The sequence below is a fragment of the Argiope bruennichi genome, chromosome 7 (genome assembly GCF_947563725.1).
Source record: "Argiope bruennichi chromosome 7, qqArgBrue1.1, whole genome shotgun sequence".
Classification (NCBI taxonomy): domain Eukaryota; kingdom Metazoa; phylum Arthropoda; class Arachnida; order Araneae; family Araneidae; genus Argiope; species Argiope bruennichi.
In genome coordinates this window covers 66,056,113-66,070,221 of record NC_079157.1, presented here as the reverse complement: position 1 = coordinate 66,070,221, position 14,109 = coordinate 66,056,113, and the positions used below count along the sequence as shown (strand labels likewise).

At 30.6% G+C, this 14,109-nt stretch overlaps 1 protein-coding gene across 1 annotated transcript; it reads left to right on the top strand.

The window, feature by feature from the left end:
- Positions 1 to 6,743: 6,743 nt before the first annotated feature.
- On the top strand, positions 6,744 to 7,586 carry LOC129975400 (uncharacterized). The gene has a single exon (XM_056088463.1). The coding sequence runs from the start codon at positions 6,744 to 6,746 to the stop codon at positions 7,584 to 7,586; it is 843 nt and encodes a 280-aa protein (XP_055944438.1).
- The last annotated feature ends 6,523 nt before the right edge of the window (positions 7,587 to 14,109 follow it).

Genomic DNA, 14,109 nt, shown 5'->3' with positions numbered 1-14,109 from the left:
AAATTATCCTCGAGGTGATTATTAGATAAATTTCTTACTTCTTCATTGAAAGTGAAATTCAATAGCAAATTGATGCAGCATTTTAGGGCCTTTAAATCTTCATTTATATAATACGTATGCTACTAAAAAACTAATACAGTTTTCGTACTTTTTACAAACTCCTACTAGTGGCTCTCCTTATGGATACAGGTAAGTGCATGATCCTCAAATATACGCCTGTTTTAAAATCGGCAATTCGCAATTCCCTTCAAACCCGAGGTATATGGTACCGGTATTCTTTCATAATAACATTTTGTACTCAGAAAATGTACACCCTAAGAAAAAAAAGTTAAAACCAACTTTGATAATGTAACACGAAGATAATAACATAAAATGACATGACAATAAATTTTATTTAGTTCTAGGTAAGCATTAACTTTCATATGCGATTCTTTAACTGTTGCCAATTGGACAACGTAACTCATGTTCAAAAATAACAAAAATATTGCAAGACAACATAGACAATTCTTAGCAATGCGTTTGCACAACATAATGCGCATGATATAAAATAGTACCGTTGTATTTATTCCTTAAAATACATGTAATTTTTTTTATCAGAATGAAAAATGCAGTTTTGAAATATTTATTCAAGAAAAGAAAATTCCACCACGGTTTTTCTTAGTAAATAATTACAGGCATAGTTACAGTAGGATCAGTGATTAACAGGCGTAATATTTGAAGATAATGAAAATCAGTACATTCTTGTATACGTTTGTGTGACAAGTAATATTTGCAATAAAGTATTGAAATTAGTGTGCGAAATTTTATTTGAACTCCAACAGTCCTATTGTGAAATTAGTGTACGAAACTGTATTTGAACTCCAACAGTCCTATTGTGAAATCTGTTTTGGAAAATAATCACGAACATCCTGCAAATGTGGACAGCCAAAGAATATCGAATTCCTTTAAGCAGAAAGCTTGAGATGAGTTGGCCGATAAACTTTCGAAATCAATTCGAAAACAAATATGTGAATCTCCTATACTTCAACGGAGACTTAATTCGAACTGATACCAAATATATTTTTAAAAAATATGTGCAATGAACATCGAAAAAGATGGTTGGTTTTCTTTCTTTCATCCAATAAATCGATTAAAGCGACAAAGAATATCAAGTTCCGTTAAACAGAAAGTCTGTCGTGAGTTGACAGGAAAAAAGAATTCGCGGCTAATTCGAAAACAGATATGTGATAGTTTCGTACATTAAACGGAGAAGTTAAATCAAACTGAAAATAAATATATTCAAAAAATATGTAAATGAATTTCAAAAATATAACTTTTTTTTCTTTTTATGCAATAAATTGACTAATGCTTGCAAAATAAGATTTTCACTGAGCGGTGCAAAATATAAAATTTTAACTTAAACCCAGAAATTATGGTTACTGATTTAAGGATGGCTATTCATAATGCAGTAAAAGATGTTATCTCAAATTCAATATTATATTATGTTATTTTCATATATCACGAGTATGATGAACAAAAATACAAGAATTTGAAGAAAGACTATAAGGATTCATTCAAATGTGGATAAATGGGTGCATTGGTTTTGGGAGGGGTACCTTGTTTACTGTAAAATAAAGTATACGATTCTTTCGTCGAAGAGTTCAAGTCTCAGAAGTCAAAAACTGATCTCTTAGACAGATTCAGCGATTCTCTAACAGAAAATATGTATATTTATTTTTATATATTTATCTATATATAATTATATTATTTTATTTGTTTTCATATTTGAATCAAATTTAAAAAACATATTTTTGAAAATAAAAATCTATATTTATACCAAATAAAAAATACCATTTTATAGTATAGTTTTATAGCATTTTATAGTAATACCATTTTATAGTTTTACTTACCATTTTATAGTAAGTAAAAAACAAAAGTAAAAATTTATTAAGAGTAAATACATGTATTACTATATGTCACTTTACCACTTTTGATTTTCCTGTTGACCCTGCAATTTACCCCTTTCACAAGCTTAGGCGTGCAACTAACCTACCCTCCTTCCTCAGAAATGGGAAATAGAAGCTTCCAGTTCAGTCGTAAGCTTTCGCTATCCTTATGGCCATAGTAATGCTGTGGAATTTAATTACTTATCTGTTCCAGTGACAGGGCATACCTACTGCGAGAAGGATTATACTATGTCTAATGATGTCCATTAGGTTTCAACCTATGTTCTCGCCTCCATGCGAAGGCGGCAACAGTCAGTTATTTAACAGAATTTATCTATGAAGTGTTGCATCTATCTCAAGGAAAATGCTAAATACCTTTTAAGGAATTCATTTTTCTAGTAAGAAAAATAAACTCATTTAAAATTCATGTTGAGAAAAGTGTGAAAATTGCAAATACTAGGTACAAAAATTAGAACAATTAAAATTTTGAATGGTGTTCAAACTTAAATTTCTCTTTATTAAAAATTTTTCAATGTATAAACTTTAAAAAAAATAATAAATGTTTTAATATAGAAATCGTTAAAACATTTAAAAAACAAATTGAATAACATAGTTTCTGTTGCTGGGAATAAGTTTTTATACATTTTAAATTTAATAAAATAGATTTTTCTCTGTGGTATCTTTCGTTGAGTTTCGTTTTCCAGTTCCCATGTTGTCTGACCCCTCGGCCAGCAGCTATGTTGGGCTATTCTTTTTGCCTCCTTACTTTGAACTAAATGGCACAAGTTTAGCAATTACTGAGATTTTTTTTTTGTTTTGTTTTCACCATCATTGGTTTATTGCAACAGAAATTTCGTTGGTGTTTGTGTGTTTACCAAGAAAATACTGCACACAGGTCTTTCCTTTTAGCATTAGATGCTCTCCCTTCAGTAGGAAGTAAATTTTGTAACATTGAAGGATCTTACACATTAAATAGAATCTTTTGAGATTTTTGAAAATTTAAGGAAACATCGTAGAATAATTAAACTAATATCATTGTATGCTTCTGTCTTTATTAATAGGAATTTAACAAAATAAAAGCTAAAGTAAAAAATCTGGCCATAGAGTTAATATTCAAAGAAGGATTTTTTCATGACTTTAACAGTGGCAAAAAGAGCAAGAGAAGAATAGGATGAAATAATAAACCTGAAAATAACTTTTGATAAAAGCTTCAGGAGATATTCATTTTTATCTCAACCATTTCTTAGTTCTTAATAGTTTCTTGGTTTGCATTATCGATATATTTTTTGTTGTTGTAGTTATTAAACAATAAAAGTGGTTTGAATTTAATTATAGCAACAGAAAACATTGTAACAAATAGGATTACAAATAAATTTTGAAAAAATAATATTGAAATAATTTAATGACAGTTATATTAGTACCATAAAATTGATAATTTGCTCTTTCAATTGGTATATAAATCATATATATTTCAAAGTTATAGACACAAAAAGTTGGGCAAATACACCAAAATTTGGTTAGTAATAAATTTTTATTAATTGATTTAGGGATAATTTTTATCAATTGTTTTCAAAATAATATATTTGACCAAGAAAAGAGACTAAAAATTGTATATGCAAATTTTTTGTTACTGTTGTTCAACGTTTACAAGGAATTCTTTTGATTTGGAGATACATATATTAAATTTAAGTTATATACATAAAGTATATAATGATAACTTTTAGTATCGAGTATGAAACATTATTTAATTGGTATGAATTGTTCCGACAACCCAAAGAGACATACGAAAATAATTTAGATTACACATTTCGTTTTATTTAATGTGTGTATTTCCATTGCAATATGTTCTGCGAAGCAAAATATTAGGAACAAGGAGCATTCACTCTATATTATACTATTAGGAAATTCAAAAAAATATGCACAATAAAAAGAATTGCAAAAGGGAATACGAGAGGAATGCAGTTCTATGAAAACATCCCTAACAAGTTTGTGGCAAAGAAACCTTCTTTGTGGTTTTTAAAGTATGATTTTTATAAATAATAATAATAATAATAATACAAATCTCTCTGCCTTAGGAATAATCCTATCATTTTAGCCGAAATCGATATTTGCTTGCTCAACGCTGAATATTTTTCTTAATTCTAAGCTAAGCCTTGATTTAAACAATATAGTTTCGGATCATATTTTTTCTTAAGATGGATATAGGTATAGTGTTAATTGAATTATACTTCTAGACAAAGATTGCATTGTCTGTGTTGTAACACAGCGAAATGTTTTATTTCCTTTTAGCACTTGTGGAATATTTTTTTATATAAATTTTTCTTTCCGATAAACCTTTTTTTGACTGTGGTGTAATTTTTTTGGGGGGGAGGGGGGAGGGGTTAAACGTTTCTCTACTCTGAAACTGATTTTGCCAGAAAAAAAAATCGAGTGTTCCAATATTGTGCACATAAAACCTTGTCTTCAGAGTTGAACCCCCTTTGCCTATTATGCTTGAGAAATTTATTTAGAAATTTTAACTTATCCACCCTCCTTATCATTTAATCATGGTACAGATTATTGCACAAATAACTTAATATTTATTGAAAACAAGATATTTCAATTTATGTCCACAGTTAAGGTATTCCACTATGCTAAAAATATAAATTTGTATGAAAATTCCCATTTTTATTTATTTATTTATTTAGTTTCCAAAAATTGGTACGCTTCTGTTTCCAATGATATCTTTATTTGTCTCTTTATCAATTAGAAGCCAAGTAAGAGCAAACTATTGACATGTTAAATGAGGCTAATTTATAAGCATTTAAAAACTCTAAATGCATTTTCTAAACAATGAGTTTTTTTCATAATTCTACTGTACGAGTAGTGTCATATCTCAAAAATAATCAAGATGTATTAATGAAATTTATTATTAATGCTCGTTATGTCATGCAGAATGTAATGGACTATGGATTTGATGTTGAATGCTCTGGAAGTGGATTTATGTTTGCTTAATACAAATATTATTATTATATATTTATTATATATACACAAATATTATTATATTATAAATTTCAAAATTTCATAGATAATTTTATATTTTACACACAAAAAGTTTGTTTTTTAATGTAAGTCTAAGATAACAGTTAGTTACACATTATGTTACACATGTAATGTTACAAAGAAAAATGAAAAGCTGTAACAATTGGTTTCTCTAGAACAATCCTAGTTTTTATAAATAAATGCTAAAATTTACAACAAAATATGATTTTTCTTCAAAGGTACATATATATTTAAATAATATCACTTTTTATTTACCATTTTATTCTAATATTAATAAAAAAATTATATAAACATTAAAATAGTTGTTTTTTTTTAAATCCCCTCCGAACCTAGTCGGATACCATAAAAGTCCTCTGGCTAATATAACTGGGATCTTAGATGTCCTCCTCATGAATCGTCCTTCACATGGCCCAGTAAACCTATTGGTTCAAAACAGAATGTTAGTGTAAACAGGAGTTAGGTTAGAAGCACATCTGCTCAATACTCGTTCATCTTTCTTTCATATGAGAGAAAAAAATTGATGATAAAAAGCCAATAGTTTTCATCAATTTAAATATTTAAAATAATTAGCAAAACTCAACAGCCAATTCCGAAGTCGGAATCATTGATCAGATTTCGTCACCTTTTATTTAATATGTAAATTCATGATTCCTATGCAATGGGTATCATCAATGGGTGCGGGTTCCTTATCTACATTTTCGAGAAAAATCTCAAAAATTCCTCTTCATTGTCCACTATTTATGGGACGAAAATCTCATCATAGTTCCTCCCATCCCAAATCACTGTACCTGTTTCTCTAATTTTTATTTCGTTTGGTGTCGTCAATGCTCATCTTTTCTCTTCCCACATCCATTTTCAAAAAATATTACAAAATGAAAGCTTTAAATCAGTCCCCAACCTTAGCAACCGAATTGATTTAGCCAATTAATTTCAGCATTTGATGCGTATAATTAACCAATCAGAATGCTCCAAGTTTATTGTGCAAGTATACATATATATGTGTGTGTGTGTGTGTGTGTGTGTGTGTGTGTGTGTGTGTGTGTGTGTGTGTGTGTGTGTGTGTGTGTGTGTGTGTGTGTGTGTGTGTGTGTGTGTGTGTGTGTGTGTGTGTGTGTGTGTGTGTGTTACCGAGAAAGACCGAAATCAGAGAATTTGTCGACATTCACAGGTGAATGTCGACAAACACCAAATACGTCGGTGAAAGATCGAATATTTCATTACATTCTTGTACATTCGGACCCTCACCGGTGTATGTCGACAATCACAGATATGCTCTGGTGGAGGTCGAAAAGAGAGGAGCCGACAAAGAAGCGACTGGCTGTTTCTCGCCAAATCCTTCGTTCTGGTGGAGTCCCCCGCCAAATCCTGGCAACTGGCTGTTTCCAGCCAAATCCTTTGTGCTGGTGGAGTCAGTCAGCTTTGTCAGTCTTATGCATATGCAAGGTTCGATGGTGAGAGCAAAGTTTTCTTAATTTTTTTTTTTCTGATTTCCTGATTTATACAGAATGGATACTGCAGTGAATCGTGATCTTTTTCTTGAAAAGTTAAATGTATTAATTGCGGGTAAACGAGAAGACAATTGCTTTTATTTTTCTCGAGAAAAGTACTCTAAAATGAGGGCTCTCTCTAAGAAGGCTGAAGAAGTAGCGTATCACGTTCTTCCAATATTTTTAACATTTGGTGCTCCAGCAATATTGCAATCAGATAATGGTCGAGAATTCAGTAATCAAGTCATATCCGAAATATGCGCTATGTGGAAAGATGTTAAGATAGTTCATGGAAAGCCTCGTTCACAGTCAAACACAAGGCTCAGTTGAAAGGGCCAATCAGGATATACAGAATATGCTAACTGCATGGATGAACGATAACAATACAAATAAATGGTCAGAAGGTTTACCCTTTGTTCAATTCGCCAAGAACACTACATACCACGAAGGAATACGCCAAAGTCCTTATGAAGCCATGTTTGGCATTAAAGTGAAAAGAGGCATAGCATCGTCTTTTTTGCCTAGCGAACAAATCGCAAGTATCGAAACTGAGGAACAACTTGAAGAAATCGCCAATACTTTTGAAACCGAAGAACAGCTTGAAGAAACTGGTAATACTTTTGAAAAAAATTTGAGTGGTGGTCAAACCGAAAACCAAATTCCAAAGAAAAATATTGAAGAGGACTTGCAATCTACCACGTCTTCACATCAAGTTCTGAATGAAAAACACGAGTTAATTTCTATAAAAAGAGCGGCCGCGAAAGAGAATCTTCTACTGCAAGCAACAAAAATGTTGCGAACCTCACAAAATCAATTTCCTCCTGTTCAAACTGGTGATACTGTACGAATACAAGTCCCTGATGTCAACCGTGGTCGTACAGATAACCGAAATGTATTAGCGGTTGTTGTTGGAATAGAAGACTCCGACTTCTATAAACTTGCGAATGAAAATGGTACCCTCAAGCAGCTTTACACACGTAATCAGTTCAAAATTTGTAAAGAAAAGCTCCTTTCCATAGATAAGACTTCTTTTCAAGAAATTTCGCTGAGAGAAGCAGCTGCAGCTAATTCGAGAAGCGTTGGGCAAGGCTATACACGCTGTCATTGCAAAAGGAAGTGTTCCACAAATTAATGCAGTTGTAAAAGCAAGGGCCTCTTGTGCAATTCAAAGTGTCATAATAATTTAAGTTGTTGCAATAAATAAGATTTGATTCACATAATTTAGTAAGTTTTTTATTACTATTATTTTATTTTCTCATTTAGAACTACTGAATAATTTAGTAAGTTTTTTATTACTATTATTTTATTTTCTCATTTAGAAATACTGAATAATTAAGTAAGTTTTTTACTTCTATTATTTTCCTTTCTCATTTTGAAAGTACCGTGTGTTTTAAGTTCTTAGTTATTCTCTCAGAAAGAGAGGCGAAAAATTTATCGCGACTGAATTACGGAGAAAAAAATATAAATCTTGGACATGTTCAACATTCGCCATTAGTGCATGGTAAATGTCGACATTCACCGGTGAAAGTCAGAAATAAGGGTATTTAGCAAATATTTCGGACATACACCAAGCGACTATGTGTTTGTCGACATTCTCCAGATTTCGGTGTTTCACCGTAACATATACATATATATATATATATATATATACCAAAGTTTCTAAAAGAAATTTATGACACCATATAAAAAACGCACTATTCTAAATACAATTATGAATTGTGAAATATATCAATTTATTTATTTATTAAATGTCAAATCAAAGTTGCTCAAAATTTCTAATTCAAACATTCAAACCTTAAATAAACCAATTTGAGTCTAAATGTGGTCCTCTGCACATTTCACAAATGTGACTTAAGAATACACTTGTTTGTTTGTTTTTGTTGTTTTTTTTAAATATTTATAAAGAAATCAATTTGTAACCTGTCTGTCCTATATGTTAGTATCTCATACTCTTTATGACAACAAGCATCCATTTTTCCAATATATCCTACCCTTGTTATTTTACCTATTGTTACTCTCTCGTATGTGTGTTTGTATATGTGTTATTATATATCTCTATAATATTGCTCTGAATCTCATATCCTACCCAGTCGTTGATAGAAAGCTGCAGATATAACGTTGCAATTTGTTCTGTTGAACAAAAAATATATTATTTTTTTCATAAATATATTTTTATTACTTTATCCTGCTTATTGCTGTGTTTTTTCACATCTAGTGACGTGTTTTCTTTTACTCAATATTCTATACAGTTTCAGAGAGATCGACGTCCTAAATTCATTCTGTGCCCAAAACATTTCTTGACAACGTGTTTACTGTTGGTTCTGTAACAAACGTTTATTGCAATTAGTGAAATGATAAAATGAACTATCTATAATAATCTTATAAATTTTTAATCGAAAGGATTATAGAATGGATACAAATAACTTTTAGTTATGTTTAAAAAAATGATTTCCATGTGGGTACATTACTGTACCTTTCATATACAAATCCTTTTTGCTTTCTCGTGTATGTGTGGTATGCAGATAAGTATAGTAATCGTCAGAAATTCGAATTCGAGATTTCGAGGTATCTCCAAGTTTTTGATCTCCCTGAGTTCGAAAAACCATTTTTGGAATATGCCCGTCCGTCTGCTTATCTGTCTGTGACAAAGATAACTCAAAAACTCTTTGAGCTAAACGGATGAAATTTGGTGTATGGTCTTTACAGAAAATTTGCAGATTTCTATCAAATTTTGAATAAACTCTGATTAGATGAATGCCATCTTTCCGGCTGTTAGGATAAAAGTTAACACAATAATTACAAAACCAAGAGAGCTATTGATGCACAGATTTATCATCTACAATGAGTGCGATCGTAGTTTAACCCCCTGCTTGGCGCACTTTTCAAAAGTCACCAACTCGCCAACTACGAGCTTACGCTGCGTTTTTTTGGGAGTGTCCTAGACTAGAGAAAACGGCTGTTTCCAGCTTTGGCGCTGAAATGAAGCATTCAACCGCGAATACTCCAAAACGCAATGTCTTAAATATATCATATTTGGTACGAGATTTTGTGACTACAAGTGCAATTTTGTGCCAAATTTTGGTATCAATCGGTTGACAAAAACGTGTGTAAAACACATATTTGGTTTTTGGATACTATTAACCGCATGTTAGGAATTAATCGCCAAAGATGATACGAAATATTCAGTCAAAATGCTAAGTTCTTGCCAAAATATTTCGTTTAATATTTCGTTACTATTATACGCCAATGCCATTTTGGGGGAAATCTCTCTCTCTCTATCTATCTCTCTCTCTACCTCTACCTCTACCTCTACCTATCTACCTATATCTATATCTATAATCTTAAAATGCAATTTTAATAACTTTGTTTAAGATTTGCTTAATAATGAGACTAAGTTTTTTCTTGTAGTAAAAGAGCTATTATGCTTGCTGTTTACCTACTTAAATTTAAAGAGTTCATATTTAATGAATTTCACCCATTTTGCACTTATGCAAATCTATGTAAAATACTAGAATTTCATAAGTAGTCTCTCTATCTCTATCTCTATCTCTACCTCTACCTCTACCTCTACCTCTACCTCTACCTCTACCTCTACCTATCTACCTATATCTATATCTATATCTATAATCTTAAAATGCAATTTTAATAACTTTATTTAAGATTTGCTTAATAATGAGACTAAGTTTTTTCTTGTAGGAAAAGAGCTATTATGCTTGCTGTTTACCTACTTAAATTTAAAGAGTTCATATTTAATGAATTTCACCCATTTTGCACTTATGCAAATCTATGTAAAATACTAGAATTTCATAAGTAGTCTCTCTATCTCTATCTCTATCTCTACCTCTACCTCTACCTCTACCTATCTACCTATATCTATATCTATATCTATAATCTTAAAATGCAATTTTAATAACTTTATTTAAGATTTGCTTAATAATGAGACTAAGTTTTTTCTTGTAGTAAAAGAGCTATTATGCTTGCTGTTTACCTACTTAAATTTAAAGAGTTCATATTTAATGAATTTCACCCATTTTGCACTTATGCAAATCTATGTAAAATACTAGAATTTCATAAGTAGTCTCTCTATCTCTATCTCTACCTCTACCTCTACCTATCTACCTATATCTATATCTATATCTATAATCTTAAAATGCAATTTTAATAACTTTATTTAAGATTTGCTTAATAATGAGACTAAGTTTTTTCTTGTAGGAAAAGAGCTATTATGCTTGCTGTTTACCTACTTAAATTTAAAGAGTTCATATTTAATGAATTTCACCCATTTTGCACTTATGCAAATCTATGTAAAATACTAGAATTTCATAAGTAGTCTCTCTATCTCTATCTCTATCTCTATCTCTACCTCTACCTCTACCTCTACCTCTACCTCTACCTCTACCTATCTACCTATATCTATATCTATAATCTTAAAATGCAATTTTAATAACTTTATTTAAGATTTGCTTGATAATGAAACTAAGTTTTTTCTTGTAGTAGAAGAGCTATTATGCTTGCTGTTTACCTACTTAAATTTAAAGAGTTCATATTTAATGAATTTCACCCATTTTGCACTTATGCAAATCTATGTAAAATACTAGAATTTCATAAGTAGTCTCTCTATCTCTATCTCTATCTCTATCTCTACCTCTACCTCTACCTATCTACCTATATCTATATCTATATCTATAATCTTAAAATGCAATTTTAATAACTTTATTTAAGATTTGCTTAATAATGAGACTAAGTTTTTTCTTGTAGGAAAAGAGCTATTATGCTTGCTGTTTACCTACTTAAATTTAAAGAGTTCATATTTAATGAATTTCACCCATTTTGCACTTATGCAAATCTATGTAAAATACTAGAATTTCATAAGTAGTCTCTCTATCTCTATCTCTACCTCTACCTCTACCTCTACCTCTACCTATCTACCTATATCTATATCTATATCTATAATCTTAAAATGCAATTTTAATAACTTTATTTAAGATTTGCTTAATAATGAGACTAAGTTTTTTTCTTGTAGGAAAAGAGCTATTATGCTTGCTGTTTACCTACTTAAATTTAAAGAGTTCATATTTAATGAATTTCACCCATTTTGCACTTATGCAAATCTATGTAAAATACTAGAATTTCATAAGTAGTCTCTCTATCTCTATCTCTATCTCTATCTCTACCTCTACCTCTACCTCTACCTCTACCTATCTACCTATATCTATATCTATATCTATATCTATAATCTTAAAATGCAATTTTAATAACTTTATTTAAGATTTGCTTAATAATGAGACTAAGTTTTTTTCTTGTAGGAAAAGAGCTATTATGCTTGCTGTTTACCTACTTAAATTTAAAGAGTTCATACTTAATGAATTTCACCCATTTTGCACTTATGCAAATCTATGTAAAATACTAGAATTTCATAAGTAGAATATGTGATATAAGAGGAATATGAAAATATAAAAAATTACAGCTTTTGTAATAAGGAATAGATAAGTCCTAGAGTCTCCAGTGAAAATCTGAATCCAGAAATCTTCAATACTGGAAAAAAATTTCTGGGATTTCCAATGTCTGCATGAAATTGAAAGAATCTATATTTTTGTTTACAAAAAGTTTTTTAGGAAGAAAATTACGCATTTCTTTGTTTTTAGACTAAAATAAAAATTATTTCTAGATTACTTTAAGTCAATCGATATTATAGTAGTTCAATGTGTATTTTTTCATACCAATTTATTTTAAATTTCCGGTAACTGTCAATTAATGTTTCGATGTAAATAAAGTTGATAATTTAGTTTGGTCTTTTGTTCTACATATTTTTTTAAATCGTATTTTCTGTAGTTCTTTTAGACTTCATAGATATCATTTTTAAAAAATATTTTAAATTTTTAAACTAAACTGTCAAATTATATTTCGAAGGACAAATACTGATATTTTAATGCAAAATATGCATGCGTTCCATTTTGAAAAAAAAATCTAAAAAACTTATTGATATGCGAGGAGGTATTAATGAATATCTAGATATTTTCTATCAACTTTTCTAAATGATATTCGAGAAATATATTTTTTTTCCTGAAATTATGTATTTTTTAAATGTTTATTTGAGAAAATATATCTGCTGGGATACTAGATCTGATAAATGTCTTTGTTCATTTATTGTTTTGATTATCTTTATTTTGAATATCTTGCTTTTTAATCATTTGTTATTTCTATTTAGCTTTGATTTTCACTCACATTAATGCATAGCCTCATCTAAATAATATATTTATGAAAATAAGCTTCAATAACTTTGCACAGAATATAAATTTGTACTTCAATGAATTAATTATTTGTTTAATTCTTTATCATGTTTGAATTCTCAAATTTTAATACACTATATCACATCTAAATGGGCTGTTTTAGAAAATGAGATTAAACAAGAAATCATAGAAAAGAGACATGTATTAAAATGCTTTTTTAAAATTTTCTTATAGGATTAAAAATTCCATTTTAGATTATATATATAGGACAAAATCAAACACCTAATATCCCAGCCACATCTTACTAATTTCGCCAATTTTTATTTTATATGAAGACATATGAAACTGAGATATGCCATCAATGTTTCCCTTCCCAACCATCCACTTTCGAAAGAAATTTCAGATATAATTTAAAAAGCTATTGACTTTTAGATAGGACATCCAAGGTCATCTACTCCTCCTTATAGATTTGTATCATATATAAAATTTGATTAGGAAGGAAAAAAAACTGAACACTCATGATATTCACAGCCTTGCTTTAAATCTGCATTTTTTTATGTTAGGAGAGAGAGGGAGAGAAATAAATGCTTAATTAGTGAACATATGAGATAACTACTCCTGTTGATTTCTTGTAGTAATTATAATATTGTGTTAGGGAATTCCTTTAAACTCAAACGGGTTCTCTTGTAGTGCGTGTATGGTGTTATACAGTCAACAGGCCTCAATAACAAATAACGACGTTTGGTGACACAGACATCAAAACACAGCCAAGACGTACATAAGCAGCAAACTTAGAACAAACAGCAGCCCACAAGCAGTAATCGGTAGCAAACAACAACCACAGCACACAGAATTCAGCAGGAGGAAGGAATGCACGTACTTCACTCCACAGTCTCTCCAAACTTCTGCTATTCTCCATTGTCTCCCCGCTTTAGTTGTATTCACCTGCCGACTCAATACTACACAGCTCCCTACTCAACACACGACTTGATGCTGCTTCAATTCTTGTCTTCAAGACTCAGCTTACCGTGCCAATTCTCAATCTACTAATTACTTGAATTCCACTCAACGCTTGCGCTTCGCTGGACTGATCCAACTAATTCGCTGACTAACTGTACATTTGACTTCGGTCTAAACTGCCGGTCTTTTATAGTTTCCGAGGAAGGGCGCAGAAGATTATCGAACAATGAAGCATAATTCGCCTCATATTGAACCTGTCGTTAAAATTCCAGAAGATTCTCGTATCATCCATGTTGTCGCCAATGTTGTTAAATTCCTCATCAAGTCGCCAAATGGTTTCCAAATTTGTCGCCAAACCAGGGGCTCATTGATTCGGCATTTCATCGGCATCCAATAAAGCTGTCCATAAAACTGTCTTTCCTATGATGGAACTAACTATGCTGGGAAGCAATATTACAGATTCGT